We start from the raw sequence: 15,445 nt of genomic DNA, 5'->3' as shown, positions 1-15,445 counted from the left end.
TGTTACAGGAAACAGCTGATGGAATTTAAAAACTTTGCTTTTAAGGATTGAAACCCTATTGGGAAGCGACTGCTGTTTTTTAAACACAGTTTTTACCACTATAATTTTTATTATTACGTGCAATTACTTGTCTACATGTTTACATTATACACATATGCAACACATTTCCAACATCCTAACACGATTATTCATTTTTGTGTGTGATCTGCCTTATCCATATATACAAACATTCATATTAATACAGTTGTTTGCAATCATAGCTATGTATTTTTACATCTGTTTTTTTTTTTCACTTCACATACTGTTTCCTAAACAGCTTTCTGTGTTTCTACACTCGTCATAATAATTCTCAATGACTGCATGATATTCTAACATGTTAGTGTAGCACAATTTAGCTAAATAAAGTGGAACATGTAAGGTTTCCATTTTTTGCCTTGGAGATAATGCTGATAAGAGTGGCAGACACGTGGTCTCATCTGTTTTGCGTCTTTACTTCTGATTAATCATATTCTCCAAATCCATCTAAGCATCTCCATATCCAGATTAGGGACTGCGAGCGACCAGCCTGCGCCAGCACAACCGGGACCAAGGACCTCCGCGGCTGAGCGGCCACTCCGGGAGGGGCTCTGCGCGTCCCCGCCCCGCACCGCGTCACCGACGTCCCGCTAGGCTGAGACCTGCGCGCGGCGCGCCAGTGGCCGCTTTTCCGCGGACAAGCGGGCGGTGGGGGCGCCAGCAGCTCGGAAGGCGGGCACGCGGGCCATGGCTCCCTGGGCGGAGGCCGAGCTCTCGGCGCTGAACCCGCTGCGCGCGGTGTGGCTCACGCTGACCGCCGCCTTCCTGCTCACCCTACTGCTGCAGCTCCTGCCGCCTGGCCTGCTCCCGGGCTGCGCGATCTTTCAGGACCTGATACGCTATGGGAAAACGAAGTGTGGGGAGCCGCCGCGCCCCGCCGCCTGCCGCGCCTTTGATGTCCCCAAGAGGTAACCGAGCCGCGGAGGCCCAGGCGCGGAGAGTTCAGGGCGCCCCGGCTCGCGGGCAGCCGACAGGGGGCAGCAGAGGCGGGACCCGGCCTAGGAGGCCCAGGCGGGTTCCCGGGCGCAGCACTGCGCTCCCTCCGCCAGACCCCGGCCATGCCCGGGCTGCTGCGTGGCTCGGGGGAGCAGTGCCCAGGTGTCCGCGGACGCCGAGGGAGAGCGGAGCCGCTTGCACTCGGCTGGAGGAATGTGAACTGATAGCCGCACGGAGCCTTTCCCTGTGGGAAATGGCGACGCATCCGAATTTAGGCCTGGTCATCCGAATTTAGGCGGCAAAATGAAGTCCCCCTTGCCCCAGATTCTCCTCTTGCCCGTCCCCTGCACTCCAGTGGCTCATACTCTAACTTGAGGTCACCGGAATCATTTGTGGAAATGAAGTCAGGCTGGCTCTTCGGCCTCGGCTTCCCCCATTTCTCTCCCCAACCCTCGCAGTGGGAACAAAGGACTGAGTCGCCCTACCCCGCACCTAGGCAGGTGCCCCTGGGGAAGGTGATCCAAGGTGCACGTCATAGGCAGGCCCGTCCCGAAGCTCCATTTGACTTTCGAAAGATTCTGTAACCTAGTTCAGCGAAAGATTAAATCGTCAGGGTTTGAGTAGAATCAGAGATTGTGAGACCTGTTATAATTTTCTTCTCCTTTTTCCACTTTGAATTCAGGACACAGCTGGAAAGAGTTGGCCAAATACTATTCGAGATGGTAGAAATAGAACAGTGCCTCTTAAGATGCATTTTAGGCCGGGCGCAGTCGCTCACGCCTATAATCCCAGCACTTTAGGAGGCCGAGGCAGGCGGATCGCTCGAGCTCAGGAGTTCGAGACCAGGCTGGGAAATATAGTGCGACTCCGTCTCTCCTGAAAATATAAAACATTGGCAGGGCGTGGTGGCGTGTGCCTGTAGTGCCAGCTACTTGGAATGAAGGCAGGAAGATCATTTGAGATCAGGCGGTAGAGACTGCAGTGAGCTATAATCATGCCACTGTACTCTAGCCTGGGTAACAGAGAAAGACCTTGTATTAAAAAAAATTTTTTTTTAAAGTTTAAAAACATCTGGGTTATCCCTTGAAACACTCATAGGCAGTGCCCCAGGTCCGCAGGCAACAAAGGGACGAGTATAACGTGGCTTCTAAAACTTGGATAATCTGTGAGTTTTGACTGTCAGAGAAAGATGTGTCAGGTGTTAACACAGAGAAGGGAGAACCAGGTCATTCTGAGGCACCCTAAAGGGAAGAAGTAGAAGTACATGAAACAAACTGATCAAACCTCCTGTTTCCTAGAGGCTCTCTTTAAGCAAAAAATTACCTGTTACCCCATTTATAATCAGGGTTAAATCCTTTTAACTTCGCAGCAATTTATTTTCTGAGTTTTGAGAAAGGTACTAGTCTAGTGTACCTGGATTAAATGGCACCTGTAAAATCATCCCCTGAACTTGCATACACACCAGCTGTTGCAACTCAAGTCTGTTATTATATGACAGTCAAAAAAGAGACTTGGTGCCTTATCCTTATTCATTACTGTAACAATTGGTACTCTTTGGACTTCCTGTAATTTCTACTGTATTGTGAAATAATTTACACCTTTTTCTTCTTCCAGAATTCTACAGTAGAACCTCCCATAGTGTTCAAGTGCCCTTTTTTCCCTCTCTCTCTAAATTTAAACAGACGTTTCTTTTAGTACTGGAGAAGGTACAAAATATCCAGACCAGTAATGAAAGGCATTTTTATTCCAACAAAAAAAAGATAACTTGCATCAAAACTGGCAGTGTCTCCAAAAAATTAATACATGTATTACTCTCTTTTCAAATTTTGTACCCCTGTTTATATGAAAAAGGGAGATAGACTTGGGTGGAGGTAAGAGTCTATGGCTTCTTTTTTATATGTCTCTGTATTTTCCAAAAAGTCTTCATTGACAAGATGCTTATCACTTTTATCATTTTAAAAAAATGTGTTAATGGCTAAGGAGCATGTAAGAGAGATTTTACTGGTTTATTAATAGTAACCACCATTGACTAAGTGCTTACGTATATGATTATGTGATGACTACTAAGGAGTACATGCCTCTCCTCACTTAATCCTCACAGTAGACCTGTGAGGGAGATGTTATTGTCATTATTCCCATTTACACATGTGCAAACTCAAACTTAGAAGATCGCACTTGTGCAATGATGCTAGTACTAGCAAGGGTGGTACCTGAACCCTGCCTGTTGGAATTTAAATCCCAAGCTCTTATGCTCTGGTATACTTCATGGGAAATATCTTGTACCATGTGAAGCTCAATCTGTGTGAAAGATCAAGTAGGAATGGATTTATCCCAGATGGTAGCATTTAGTAAATATCTTGGTTAATCCAAATTTAAAATCATTTGGTAACGTTAACCTTGATACTTATATTTGAATATTTTTCCTGTGCAAAATCTAGTAGTACTCTTTTTTTTTGAGATGGAGTCTCACTGTCACCCAGGCTGGAATGTAGTGGCTTGATCTTGGCTCACTGCAACCTCTGCCTCCTGGGTTCAAGCAATTCTCCTCCCTCAGCCTCCTGAGTAGCTGGGACTAGAGGTGCACACCACCATGCCCAGCTAATTTTTGTATTTTTTAGTAGAAATGGGGTTTCAACATTTTGGTCAGGCTGGTCTTGAACTCATGACCTCAAGTGATCCACCTGCCTTGGCCTCCCAAAGTGCTGGGATTACAGGCATTAGCCATTGCACCTGGCCCTCTAGCAGTACTCTTAAAAATGAAAAGAAGTTCATAATTGCTATAGTTAAAAATAGGCAGTTGTAAATCACATTTCTGCAAATAAGGTAGTATGTAGGTAATTTTGTTTGGAATTGTTTTTTTCTTTCCTAAGGAGGCAAGAATAAAACCTAAAATCGGTTCTTGGAATGTTTGTTTCCATGACTCCTGTCTGGTAGATTTTTTTTTTTTTTTTTAATTGAGGTGATGGTTGCTTTTTTTTGTTTTCCTTTTGGTTCCTAGAGTCTTGATTTCCCAGAAAGTCTGAATAAACAGGCAACCTCGAACATGTATCATGATGCTCTGGGTTGCATAGTGAATGTAGAAGAACTTCTTAAATTTCAAAATGATTCCAAATGGTGTCGAAGCTTTGCAATTGAATTGGGCTCTAGAGGCAAAAAGAGCTGCCCAGACTTTCCCCACTGGAATCCAGGGAGCATTAACTGGAGGTTCAGAGGATCTGTGGATAGAATTCAGGGCAAACTTGGATTGGAAGAAAGTTATGTCTTTATTTTCACTAACCTCTAGCTGAAATTTAGCATTGCCTTAATTATGAATATAATCTACAAACCACAGTAGAATTAGCAGTACCTGCAACTCTGTGATAGTTTTTTTATATTACATTAAGAATATTGATGATACCTCAAAATATTACTGTTTTCATCGCTATGAGAACACTGTAGTCTTTCACCACTAGATCTTGTTATTAGACACATTAAGAAGTATACATATTACAGGCCAGGTGCAGTGGCTTACGCCTGTAATCCCAGCACTTTGGGAGGCTGAGGCGGGTGGATCACCTGAGGTTGGGAGTTCCAGACCAGCCTGGCCGAAATGGTGAAACCCCATCTCTACTGAAAAATACAAAAATTAGCCAGGCATGGTGGTGAGCACCAGTAATTCCAGCTACTCGGGAGGCTGAGGTAGGAGAATAGCTTGAACCTGGGAGGTATAGGTTGAAGTGAGCCAAGATTGCGCCACTGCAGTCCAGCCTGGGCGACAAGATTAAAACTCTGTCTGAAAAAGAAAGAAAGAAATATACATATTACTATATTGCAAATTTGTTTTTTAGTAGTTGCATTACTTGTATGTCACTATAATTGGTTTCCTTTGTAAGCCCGCTGCATTTTACTTTATGCTTGTATAATTTTTTTTGTAAATTGACAATTTATCATCGTATAAATTTATAGGTTACAAAGTGATGTCATAAATTGTGGATGAGATGTGGAATAATTAAATCAAGCTAGTTAACATATCCAACACTTCAGATACACTTCTGTGATGAGAACATCAATTTTGAAATGTGTAATACTCCATTATTAAGTATATGCAACACACTGTACAATATAACCCAAAAAAGGCATAAAACATATTTTTCCTGTATAAGATTTTGTACCTTTCGACTATCATTAATTTTTTTTTTTTTTCAGACGGTCTTACTCTGTCATCCAGGCTGGAGTGCCATGGCCCAGTCTCCGCTCACTGCAACCTCCACCTCCTGGGTTTAAGCGATTCTCCTGCCTCAGCACCCCCAGTAGCTGGGATTACAGGCATGTGACACCACACCTGGCTAATTTTTTTTTGTATTTTTAGTAGAGATGGGGTTTCGCCATGTTGTCCAAGCTGGCCTGGAACTCCTGACCTCAGATGATCTGCCCACCTTGGCCTCCCAAAGTGCTGGGATTATAGGTGTGAGTCACTGTGTGCCTGGCCTAAATTTTCTTTTTTTTTTTTCTTTTTTTTTCTTGAGACAGGGTTTCACTCTTGTTGCCCAGGCCGGAGTGCAATGGCGCAATATCGGCTCACTGCAACATCTACCTCCTGCGTTCAAGCGATTCTGCTGCCTAAGCCCCCCAGCAGCCGGGAACACAGGTATGCACCACCATGCACAGATAGTTTTTGCATTTTTAGTAGACATGGGGTTTCACCATGTTGGCCAACTGGTCTTGAACTCCTGACCTCAGAAGATCCACCTACCTACCTCGGCCTCCCAAAGCACCGGGACCACAGGCGTGAGCCACTGTGCCCGGCCTCGCCTAACATTTTTATGAGACAAAATATCAATTTCAAACCAGCATCAAAAAGTGAGCAGGCCAAGCACGGTGGCTCATACCTGCAATCCCAGCACCCTGGGAGGCCAACGCATATTTTTCTGTGCTAAAAATATGTATTTGTCTCTACTAAAAATACAAAAAAACAAAAAAAAATTAGCTGGCCACTCAGGAGGCTGAGGCAGGACAATCGCCCAAACCTGCGAAGCAGAGGCTGCAGTGAGCTGAGACTGTGCCACTGCACTCCAGCCTGGGCAACAAGAGCAAAACTTCATCTCAAAAAAAAAAAAAAAAGCGGGGGTGAGCATATTTAACCATCCTCAGCTCATAATAGAGCAAATAGGTCAACAGAATAATAATTCACGCTCTTGCATGTGTAATGAACTGGCAATAAGAAAAAGTTCATCGAAGAAAGGCAGAGGAACTGTCTTATAAGAATTAGAATCGAGGGGCTCCATAATCATCTGGCATTCATTCAATGTTGTATCTATGGTTAGAAATGTACATGATAGGAACTCCAGGAACCTTAGGGATTCTTCTTTTAAGGTCCCAGTCAACTGTGGCCACAATATAACACTTACGCTGAGTTACTCTCTGTACTAAGCAGTCATCTGCATAGGTTCCTTTGTGTGTACATGGTAATCCTTCAAATCTTGGATCCTTGGTGATTCTTAGAGTCACTTGATACTTCTGCTCCAATTTCTCAATTTCAGGCATTATATAATCAGTTATACAAGGAATACACTTGGCATACAGACAGTCCATCATGGACTGCACTAAGTCCAGTTCGGCTTTTATGGAAAAGTTGGCAAAGGTTGGTATCAATGAGGATGTGGTAAGGGGGACCCAGCTGTGTATTATATTGGAAAAATAAGCAGGTAGGGTATTGGGGAATTTCTCTTTCCTTTAACACACTGGGATCCTTCTTTTCTTTCTTTTTAGGTTTTAATCTATCCTTTTCTTTAAGCCTCTGATCTCCGAGACTAAGCATTCGCTTCATGGTCGCATATTTCCTGGTTTTCTCTTGCTTCCCCATGGTCATGCCACACTCCTGTGCTTGTATAATATTTGGAGAAGGGCTGTAGCCTTCCCCAAACTGTCAAAGGGGTCTATGATGGAGAAATGGTGAGAACCCCTGCTCTAGACTGTAAACTTTTCATGCGTTTATATTTGTCTTGTTTGCTACCATATCCCTAGCTTAACGCCTGACTGGTAATAAGGACCTTGGTCAGTGTGTTTTGAATGAATGACAAAAAGTAGTTTGAGGTTTAATTAGTTTGTCGATTAGCTGGATGCCTACTCTGAGAGTAACTTCAGAAGAGGTGCTTACCTTCTCTCATTCATTTATTTAACTAGTGTTTATAGATACCTACTGTGTGCCAGGAATCATTCTAGGCTCCTTAGAGCTTATCTTCTAGGAAGGCAGACAGTAACATGTCAATAAATATTGTAAAACCAGCCAGATAATTTCAGATGACTACAAGTGCTTTAGAGGAAATCCAGCAGGGTTATTTGATCATGAGCAAGACTGGAGTGGGCATGAGTGACAACATAGAAGGATGGATGGGGTTGGGGGGACAGCAGCTTGCCGGGGCCTTGCAACCTATGCTGGAGTTTGGATGTTATTCTGAGTGAGTGGAAGCTACTGAGGGCTTTGTGTGGGAGGGGGAGGCATTGCATTGTGTGATTTATGTTTTAAAGGATGATTGGCCATCATGTGGAGAAGACTGGATAAAAGGCTACTGTGGTGGTCCAGGCAAGAGATGGTGATGGTGTGCATTAGAGTATTAGCATAATAGTGAGAGGTGAAGCCACCTGGACTTCCTGGGTCGAGTGGGGACTTGGAGAACTTTTCTGTCTAGCTAAAGGTTTGTAAAGGCACCAATCAGCGCTCTGTAAAAACGCACCCATCAGCGCTCTGTGTCTAGCTAAAGGTTTGTGAACGCAGCAATCAGCACTTTGTAAAAACTGACCAATCAGCATTTTGTAAAATGGGCCAATCAGCACTCTGTATAATGGGCCAATCAGCAGAATATGGGTGGTGCCAATTTAGGGAATAAAAGCTGGCCACTGGAGCTGGGAGCGACAACCCGCGCACTTCTATGCTGGGAAGGTTTGTGTTTTTGCTCTTCACAATAAATCGTGCTACTGCTCACTGTTGGGGTCTGTACTACCTTTATGAGCTGTAACACTCACCACGAAGGTCTGTGGCTTCACTCCTGGTGTCAAGTGAGACCACCAACCCACTGGAAGGAAGAAACTCTGGACACATCTGAACATCTGAGGGAATAAACTCCAGACATACCATCTTTAAGAACTGTAACACTCACCGCCAGGGTCTGCAGCTTCATTCTTGAAGTCAGCAAGACCAGAAACCCACCGGAAGGAACCAATTTTGGACACGATAGCACCTGTTGGTCTCATTGGTGGTGATATTAAAGCATTCAGCACAGGGCCAGGGATCTAACCAGAACTCAGTAAACATTAATTCCCCTCCTTAATCCCATAACGCCTCTGACTGGGGCCTGGAGTCTGTTCCAGCAGTCAGCAAGTACATTTTTGTTTGTTTGTTTTGAGATGGAGTCTGGCTCTGTTGCCCAGGCTGGAGTGCAGTGGCACAATCTGGGCTCACTGCAGCCTCCCATCTCTGGGTTCAAGTGATTCTCTTGTCTCAGCCTCCCAAGAAGCTGGGTCTACAGGTGTGCCCCACCACACCTGGCTAATTTTTGTATTTTTAGTAGAGATGGGGTTTTATCATGTTGGCCAGGCTGGTCTTGAACTCCTGACCTCAGATGATCCGCCCACCTCAGCCTTTCAAAATGCTGAGATTACAGGTGTGAGGCACTGCGCTCGGCCAGCAAATGTGTATTACTATTAAAAATAGATTATGTCTTGTAGGCCCCAAACCGTAGAGTAGCTTCTAACTCACAGTAAAAGCCCAAGACCTCATATGGTCTCATTCCCACTACCTTACTGACTTTATCTCTAGTTTGCCCCGTCTGGCTCTATTCCAGGTTTGAGGGCATTTCTGCTAGTTTTCTCTCCTACCTGCACTGCCTGTTTCCCTCTACCTGGAAAGGCCTTTCCCTGCATAGCCACGTGGTTTATCCCCTCACTTCCTGTAATTCTACTCAAATATTACCTTCTCAATGAGGCCCCTCCGTGTCTATTTTGTTTGATATTATAATTCTGCCATCCAAGCATTCCTTCTTCCCCTTTTCTGCTTTAGTTTTCTCAGTAGTATCACCTGACATGCTATAAAATTTACTTTGTGCGTGTGTGTGTGCACGTACGCTTGTGTAAGCTCCACAAGGGCAGGAATTGTCTGTTGCGTTTGCTGCTGTATCCCCAGAGCCTGGAGCAGTTGTGACTTAAAGTAAGCACTCAAATGTTTGTTAAGCGAGGGAGGGCTCACTCAGCACCTTGTATTATCCTATAAGAATCACCTTATCCCTACTTGCAAGGACTTGGACAACAGTGCTACAAGTAAGCATAGTGCCAAAGGAGGAAAAAAGGAGAGTGTCCAAAACAGACGACAGTGGAGATTTTAGATCAGCTTTTGGAGGTTCAAGCTGGGTCTTTAAAAACAAACAAGAGCTATGACTTGCTCTAAAGAATAGAAAATGTATAGGCCTGGTGAGGTGGCTCATGCCTGTAATCCCAGCACTTCAGGAGGCCAAAGTGGGCGGATCACGAGATCAGGAGATCCAGACCATCCTGGCTAACACTGTGAAACCCCATCTCTACTAAAAATACCAAAAATTAGCCGGGCGTGATGGCAGAAGCCTGTAGTCCCAGCTACTCGGGAGGCTGAGGCAGAAGAATGGCGTGAACCCAGGAGGCAGAGTTTGCAATGAACCGAGATCGTGCCACTGCACTCCAGCCTGGGCGACAGAGCGAGACTCAGTCTAAAAAAAGAAAAAAGAATAGAAAATGTATGGAGGGAAATCAGGCAAGCAAAACAAAATGTGGGAATAAAAAGCAACACAATATGCCCGTGAATGAAAGACACCATGACACAAGTAGAGCACAGCATGGTGTAGCCTAGCAACTTACACAAAACCCACTTGAGTGATATGCTTGACTTTAGGCTTGATATAAATCGGTACGTGTAACATAAGGATAGAAAAGCAAGTTCAGGCATGCCTAGATTGCATGAATGAGAGCACAATAGTATGATTTTTAACTTCACAGTCATCAGGGCTGCCGCTTACTGTCTGACATTGGATAAGTAACTTAACCTCTCTGAGCCTTGGGTTTCTCATCTGCCACATGAAGATAACAATATAAGCTTCATAGGATTGTTATGAAGAGGAATTAAATAGTCTTAACTGTTTTGCCACGCTCTACCTGGTACCTCTTACCCCCACAACTAGACTATTCTCTACGTAGTTACCAGAGGGATATATTTTCACTTAAAGAATAATGAAATATATGACCAATGCTTTCTTTTGCCTCCTTTTTTTTTTTTTTTTTTTGAGACAAAGTATTGCTCTGTCTCCCGGGCTGGAGTGCAGTGGTGCAATCTCGGCTCACTATAACCTCTGCCCCCTGGGTTTAAGCGATTCTCCTATCTCAGCGTCCCAAGTAGCTGGGATTACAGGCATGTGCCAGCACGCCTGGCTAATTTTTGTATTTTTAGTAGAAACAGGGTTTCACCATGTTGTCCAGGCTGGTTTGGAACTCCTGAACTCAGGTAATCCACCCACCTCGGCCTCCTAAAGTGGTGGGATTACAGGCCTGAGCCACCGCACCCAGCGTCTTTTGCTGCCTTTTAAAATGTTTTTATTGTGGTAAAGTATACATAACTTAAATTTTACTTTTTAAATTTTTTTAAATATATAGTTAGGTAGCTTTAAATACATTCATCTTGTTATCCAACTATCACCACCACCTATCTCCAGAATCCATCAGCCAGAAGGATTTTTAGGGTTTTGTTTGTTTGTTTGTTTTGAGACAGAATCTCGCTTTGTCACCCAGGCTGGAGTGCTGTGGCATGACCACCACTTACTGCTTGGCCTCCCGAGTAGCTAGAACTACAGGCATGCATCATCACACACGGCAAATTTTTTTATTTCTTTTTTTTTTTTTTTTTTTTTTTTTAGTAGAGATGGGGCCTCATTATGTTGCCCAGGCTAGAGGGATTTTATTTATTTATTTATTTATTTATTTATTTATTTATTTAATTTATTTGAGACGGAGTCTCACTCTGTTGCCCAGGCTGGAGTGCAATGGCGCGATCTTGGCTCACTGCAACCTCCACCTCCCGGGTAGGCTAGAGGGATTTTTAAAACGTAAATTACTGCCTCAAGTCACTCCTCTGCCCAAATGGCTCCTCATTATAAAAACTAGTGGCCTTACAGGGCTTCATGTCCTCTCCCCACTCCTGCCTCACCTTCTACGCTCACCGTTGGCCATGCCACAGCAGCTGCACAGATGTCTTTTAATGTTCCTTGAACACTGCTAATATACACCCACCTCATTGCCTTTGCAGTTGTTATTTCTTCTGCCTAGAAAGTTCTTCCCCTGGAAATCCAAAAAGATGACTCCTTCTAGCCAAATGTCACTTCCAGAGAAGCCATCCTTGACCACCCATCCAGAACAGCCTCCCCTCTGCACCCTCTGTCCCCTGACCCAGCATTATGCTAGATGTCTGCAGGTTTAGTTGTTGACTGTCTGACTCTCCACCGTAAGGTAAACTCCATCAAGGCAGAGACCTGGTCTGTTTACTCCCTGCCGAGTTCCCAGCTTCTAGAATATTGCCCAACACATTCGAAGTGCTCAGTAAATATTTGTGAAAAAATTAAGTAGGTAAAGTGGCTGGTCGAGAAATTGTCCTTCAGAAGCTGTCCCTCCTGCCTTTTCCTGGGAGCCTGCAGAATAGCATGTTCTTGACCTTCCACTCTGCTCCACGAAGCTTAGCCCATACCTGGGGTCAGTTGTGGGAAGCGTATCTTAAGGAAGACCCTGTGGTATAACTGAAGATCAGTAGCCACGGGTGGCGATTGACCTTGATGCGTGAACTTCTGTGAAAAGTAGGCTCTTGAGCCTGGAGAAGATCCCAATTGGGAATCACAGGATGGCTCTCTTCAAATAGTTTAAGAGCTGTTGTGTGGAAATAAATTCTTGTTCTGTGTGGCCAGAGATGGCAAATCCAGTGGTAGAATTTTATTTATTTATTTTTTAAGACACAGGGTCTTGCTCTATTGCCCAGGCTGCAGTGCAGAAGCAGGATCATAGCTCACTATAACCTCAAACTCCTGGCCTCAAGGGATCCTCTCACTTTGGCCTCCCAAAGCCCTGGGATTACAGGCATGAGTCACCATGCCTGGCCAGTGATAGAATTTGCTAACAGTAATTGGCAGAGTGGAGTGGGTTGCCATGGAGTGATCAGGTTGGATCAGAGTTTATCAGACTGAGTGTGTAGGCATGATCTCAGGGGCTGTGCATTCTCTTACAAGCATATTCTGGATCATCTGGAGGAGCCCCTGAGATTATGTTTAATCCTCTTTTGGCGCCAGGTTGTCTTTTATTGTCATAGACTAATGAGAAAAAGAAAAGAAGGAGTGGGATTTAATATATACACGATGCATTGAAGACCAGGGAAAGCCAGATGACCGCCAGGCACTCTATAGAGTCAGAAAGATTTCAGAATGAATAGAAAAAAATAGAAAAGTATACATAAACAGACCTCAAAAGAACCCATGAGGGGCTGGACATGGCGGCTCACACCTGTAATCCCAGCACTTTGGGAAGCCAATGTGGGAGGGATCTCTTGAGCCCAGGAGTTTGAGACCAGCCTGGGCAACATAGGGAGATCGCATCTCTATAAAAAATTTAAAAGGTAGCCAGGCATGGTGGACTACTACACGCCTGTGGTCCCAGCTACTTGGAAAGCTGAGGTGTGAGGATCACTTGAGCCTCAGAGGTCAATGTTGCAGTGAACTGTGATCACGACACTGCACTCCAGCCTGGACGACACAGCAAGACCCTGTCTCAAAAGAAAAAAAAAAAAAAGAAGAACCTGCTAGGCCCTAGGCCCTTGTGTCATATAGGGTGATTTTTTTGTTTCAGCAAATCAACATCGTCTTTCACATTAAATTAACATTGCTAATTTCAATTGCATTGGTTTTGTGGTCCTGTTTGTATTTAGTTTGTAGATGTGTTGATTGCAAAACAGGCCCTATAGTTGTCTGAGAATTATAACCATAAGGAGTTAATACCTAGTTTTATGATTGTAGTATTAGTCATGGTATAATAAAAGTAATTTAGGTCAACCTAATTTGGAAAAACACTGAGTCATGCCTAAAGATCTTTTACTTCCTCTAGCCCCAAGTGTTTGTGATTATGCAAATCGTGTGTAGCAGTTGTATGGCTATTACTGCAATATTGTTTGCGATATAGAAATCAAAATCTTTCACAGATTTAGCTTGTTTTAGCACAATCTAGGTTCTCTTTGCAAGGACCTGCAGCCTCCGTTTTGGGAACTTGAACCCAATTCTGTTACCCAGCAATCTGAGAGATTGCTAACTAAACTTTATTCTAAGTTTAACACAGTCGGTTGCGTTCTTGTTAACCTCAGAGAGGCCTCTTTTTCCTGAAAGTTAACTGGTCCCATTATTTGAAAGGAAATTTTAAAAATCTGAACACCTACAGGATTCGGATTCTATTAAAAAGCAAAAGTATACTTTGGGAATGGAGGGGTAGGGAAAGACAGAGAAACTAAAAATAATCTTCCCGTATAACAGCTTAAAGTGGATTTAACCTAATTATTGCCTCACTTGTTTTCCTTTTGCAGATATTTTTCCCACTTTTATATCATCTCAGTGCTGTGGAATGGCTTCCTGCTTTGGTGCCTTTCTCAATCTCTGTTCCTGGGAGCACCTTTTCCAAGCTGGCTTCATGGTTTGCTCAGAATTCTCGGGGCGGCACAGTTTCAGGGTAAGCACTCCCCCGGCTTATGACAACACTGCATCCTATTCCTGTCGTTCCTGTCCGCAAGGGAGCGGTTTTTGGCATTTTGTCTCCTCTCTCAGGCGCCTCCTCAGAAGGGCCTGGGAAGTGGAGGATGAGGGCAAAAAAGAGCTTTGCACGGTTCATTGCTGGATGGCCAAAGGGATGTCCCTAAGCCCTTCCCTGAGAAGGAGACAGAGCCAAGAGTTAGCACTTCTGACTTCCCAGCAAGTGCTGTGCTGTGTACAGAACTGGCTGTCCTCCCTCTGGTATTTTTAGTACTGTTGATAAATGTATAAAGAAGTCTTTACACAAAAGGGGGAAAGCTTTTAGGATCCATCGGTTTTGTCTGGAAACAGTTATCATTTATACTGTTCCAACCAAAATCATGACTTAGAACTCCAGAAATGTGATTTAAAAATTACTTTTTCATTCGTACCTGTAATCCCAGTACTTTGGGAGGCCAAGACGGGTGGATCACTTGAGATCAGGAGTTCAAGACCAGCCTGGCCAATGGGGTGAAACCCTGACTCTACTAAAAATACAAAAATTAGCTGGGTGTGGTGGCAGGCGCTTATTGTAATCCCAGCTACTCGGGAGGCTGAGGCAAGAGAATCGCTTGAACCTGGGAGGTGGAAGTTGCCATGAGCTGAGACTGAACTACTGCACTCCAGGCCTGGGCAACAGAGGGAGACTTCATCTCAAATAAATAAATAAATGAATGAATAAAATAAATAAAAATTACTTTTTGAAAAACATGGAAAAAAATGTTATGCTGCAAGGCTTTGGTAGTATAATAAAACTGACTAAACAGTTGTTGAACAGACGATTACAAAATAGCCTTTAAATTTGCCATCCTCAGCATCAGGATGAAGAATATGTAAAACAGTTTTTTGTTTTTTGAGACGGAGTTTCACTCACGTTGCCCAGGCTGGAATGCAATGGCACGATCTCGGCTCACTGCAACCTCTGCCTCCCAGGTTCAAGCGATTCTCCTGTCTCAGCCTCCTGAGTAGCTGGGATTACAGGCATGCCTAGCTAATTTTGTATTTTTGGTAGAGAGATGGGGTTTCTCCATGTTGGTCAGGCTGGTCTCAAATTCCCAACCTCAGGTGATCCGCCTGCCTGGGCCTCCCAAAGTGCTGGGATTACAGGCGTGAGCCACTGCGCCCAGCCAGCACAGTTTTTAAAATAACGAACTGGGCCGGGCACAGTAGCTCACGCCTGTAATCCCAGCACTTTGGGAGGCCGAGGCGGGCGGATCACGAGGTCAAGAGATCGAGACCATCCTGACAGGGTGAAACCCCGTCTCTACTAGAAATATAAAAATTAGCCAGGCGTGGTGGCGAGCGCCTGTAGTCCCAGCTACTCGGGAGGCTGAGCCAGGAGAATGGTGTGAACCCGGGAGGCAGAGCTTGCAGTAAGCCGAGCTTGCCCCACTGCACTCCAGCCTGGGCAACAGAGTGAGACTCCGTCTCAAAAAAAATAACAATAAAAATAAAGAATTGAAGGTGAAAACTATGAAATGTCCTCAATTAAGGTCAGGCAGAGTGTGAGGGGCAGAATTAGAAACAAATTGTTCTGGTTTTATCTCTGTCCTTTGTTCCAGTGGCCAAACCACTGGCACCCTGGAAACTGTCCTTTTCTGTATAACCAGAGAAACTGGTTGCAAGAG

General features: G+C 44.4%; 1 protein-coding gene and 1 pseudogene across 50 annotated transcripts in view; one reads left to right on the top strand and one right to left on the bottom strand.

The window, feature by feature from the left end:
- The first annotated feature begins 667 nt into the window (after nucleotides 1-667).
- The window catches only part of SRD5A3 (steroid 5 alpha-reductase 3), a 41,618-nt gene continuing 26,840 nt past the window's right edge, over nucleotides 668-15,445 (top strand). For 24 of the 50 annotated variants that reach the window (XR_010586879.2, XR_010586878.2, XR_012434910.1 and 21 more), the window contains exons 1-4: nucleotides 668-983; nucleotides 5,197-5,316; nucleotides 5,521-5,638; nucleotides 13,616-13,758. Coding sequence is in view for 40 of the 50 variants with exons in the window: in XM_074040010.1 (XP_073896111.1) it covers nucleotides 917-983; nucleotides 5,197-5,316; nucleotides 5,521-5,638; nucleotides 13,616-13,758 (448 nt within the window). In the remaining 10 variants the exon portion in view is untranslated. The remainder of the gene's footprint in view (nucleotides 984-5,196; nucleotides 5,317-5,520; nucleotides 5,639-13,615; nucleotides 13,759-15,445) is intronic. The other 26 variants (XR_012434914.1, XR_012434912.1, XR_012434913.1 and 23 more) reach the window with 2 other exon arrangements.
- LOC102135187 (rRNA-processing protein FCF1 homolog pseudogene) lies at nucleotides 6,256-6,939 on the bottom strand (annotated as a pseudogene).

This window comes from Macaca fascicularis, chromosome 5 (genome assembly GCF_037993035.2).
Source record: "Macaca fascicularis isolate 582-1 chromosome 5, T2T-MFA8v1.1".
In the NCBI taxonomy this organism is placed as follows: Eukaryota; Metazoa; Chordata; class Mammalia; order Primates; family Cercopithecidae; genus Macaca; species Macaca fascicularis.
The sequence above is the reverse complement of the archived record's forward strand: the minus strand, read 5'-3'. Positions and strand labels throughout refer to the sequence as shown.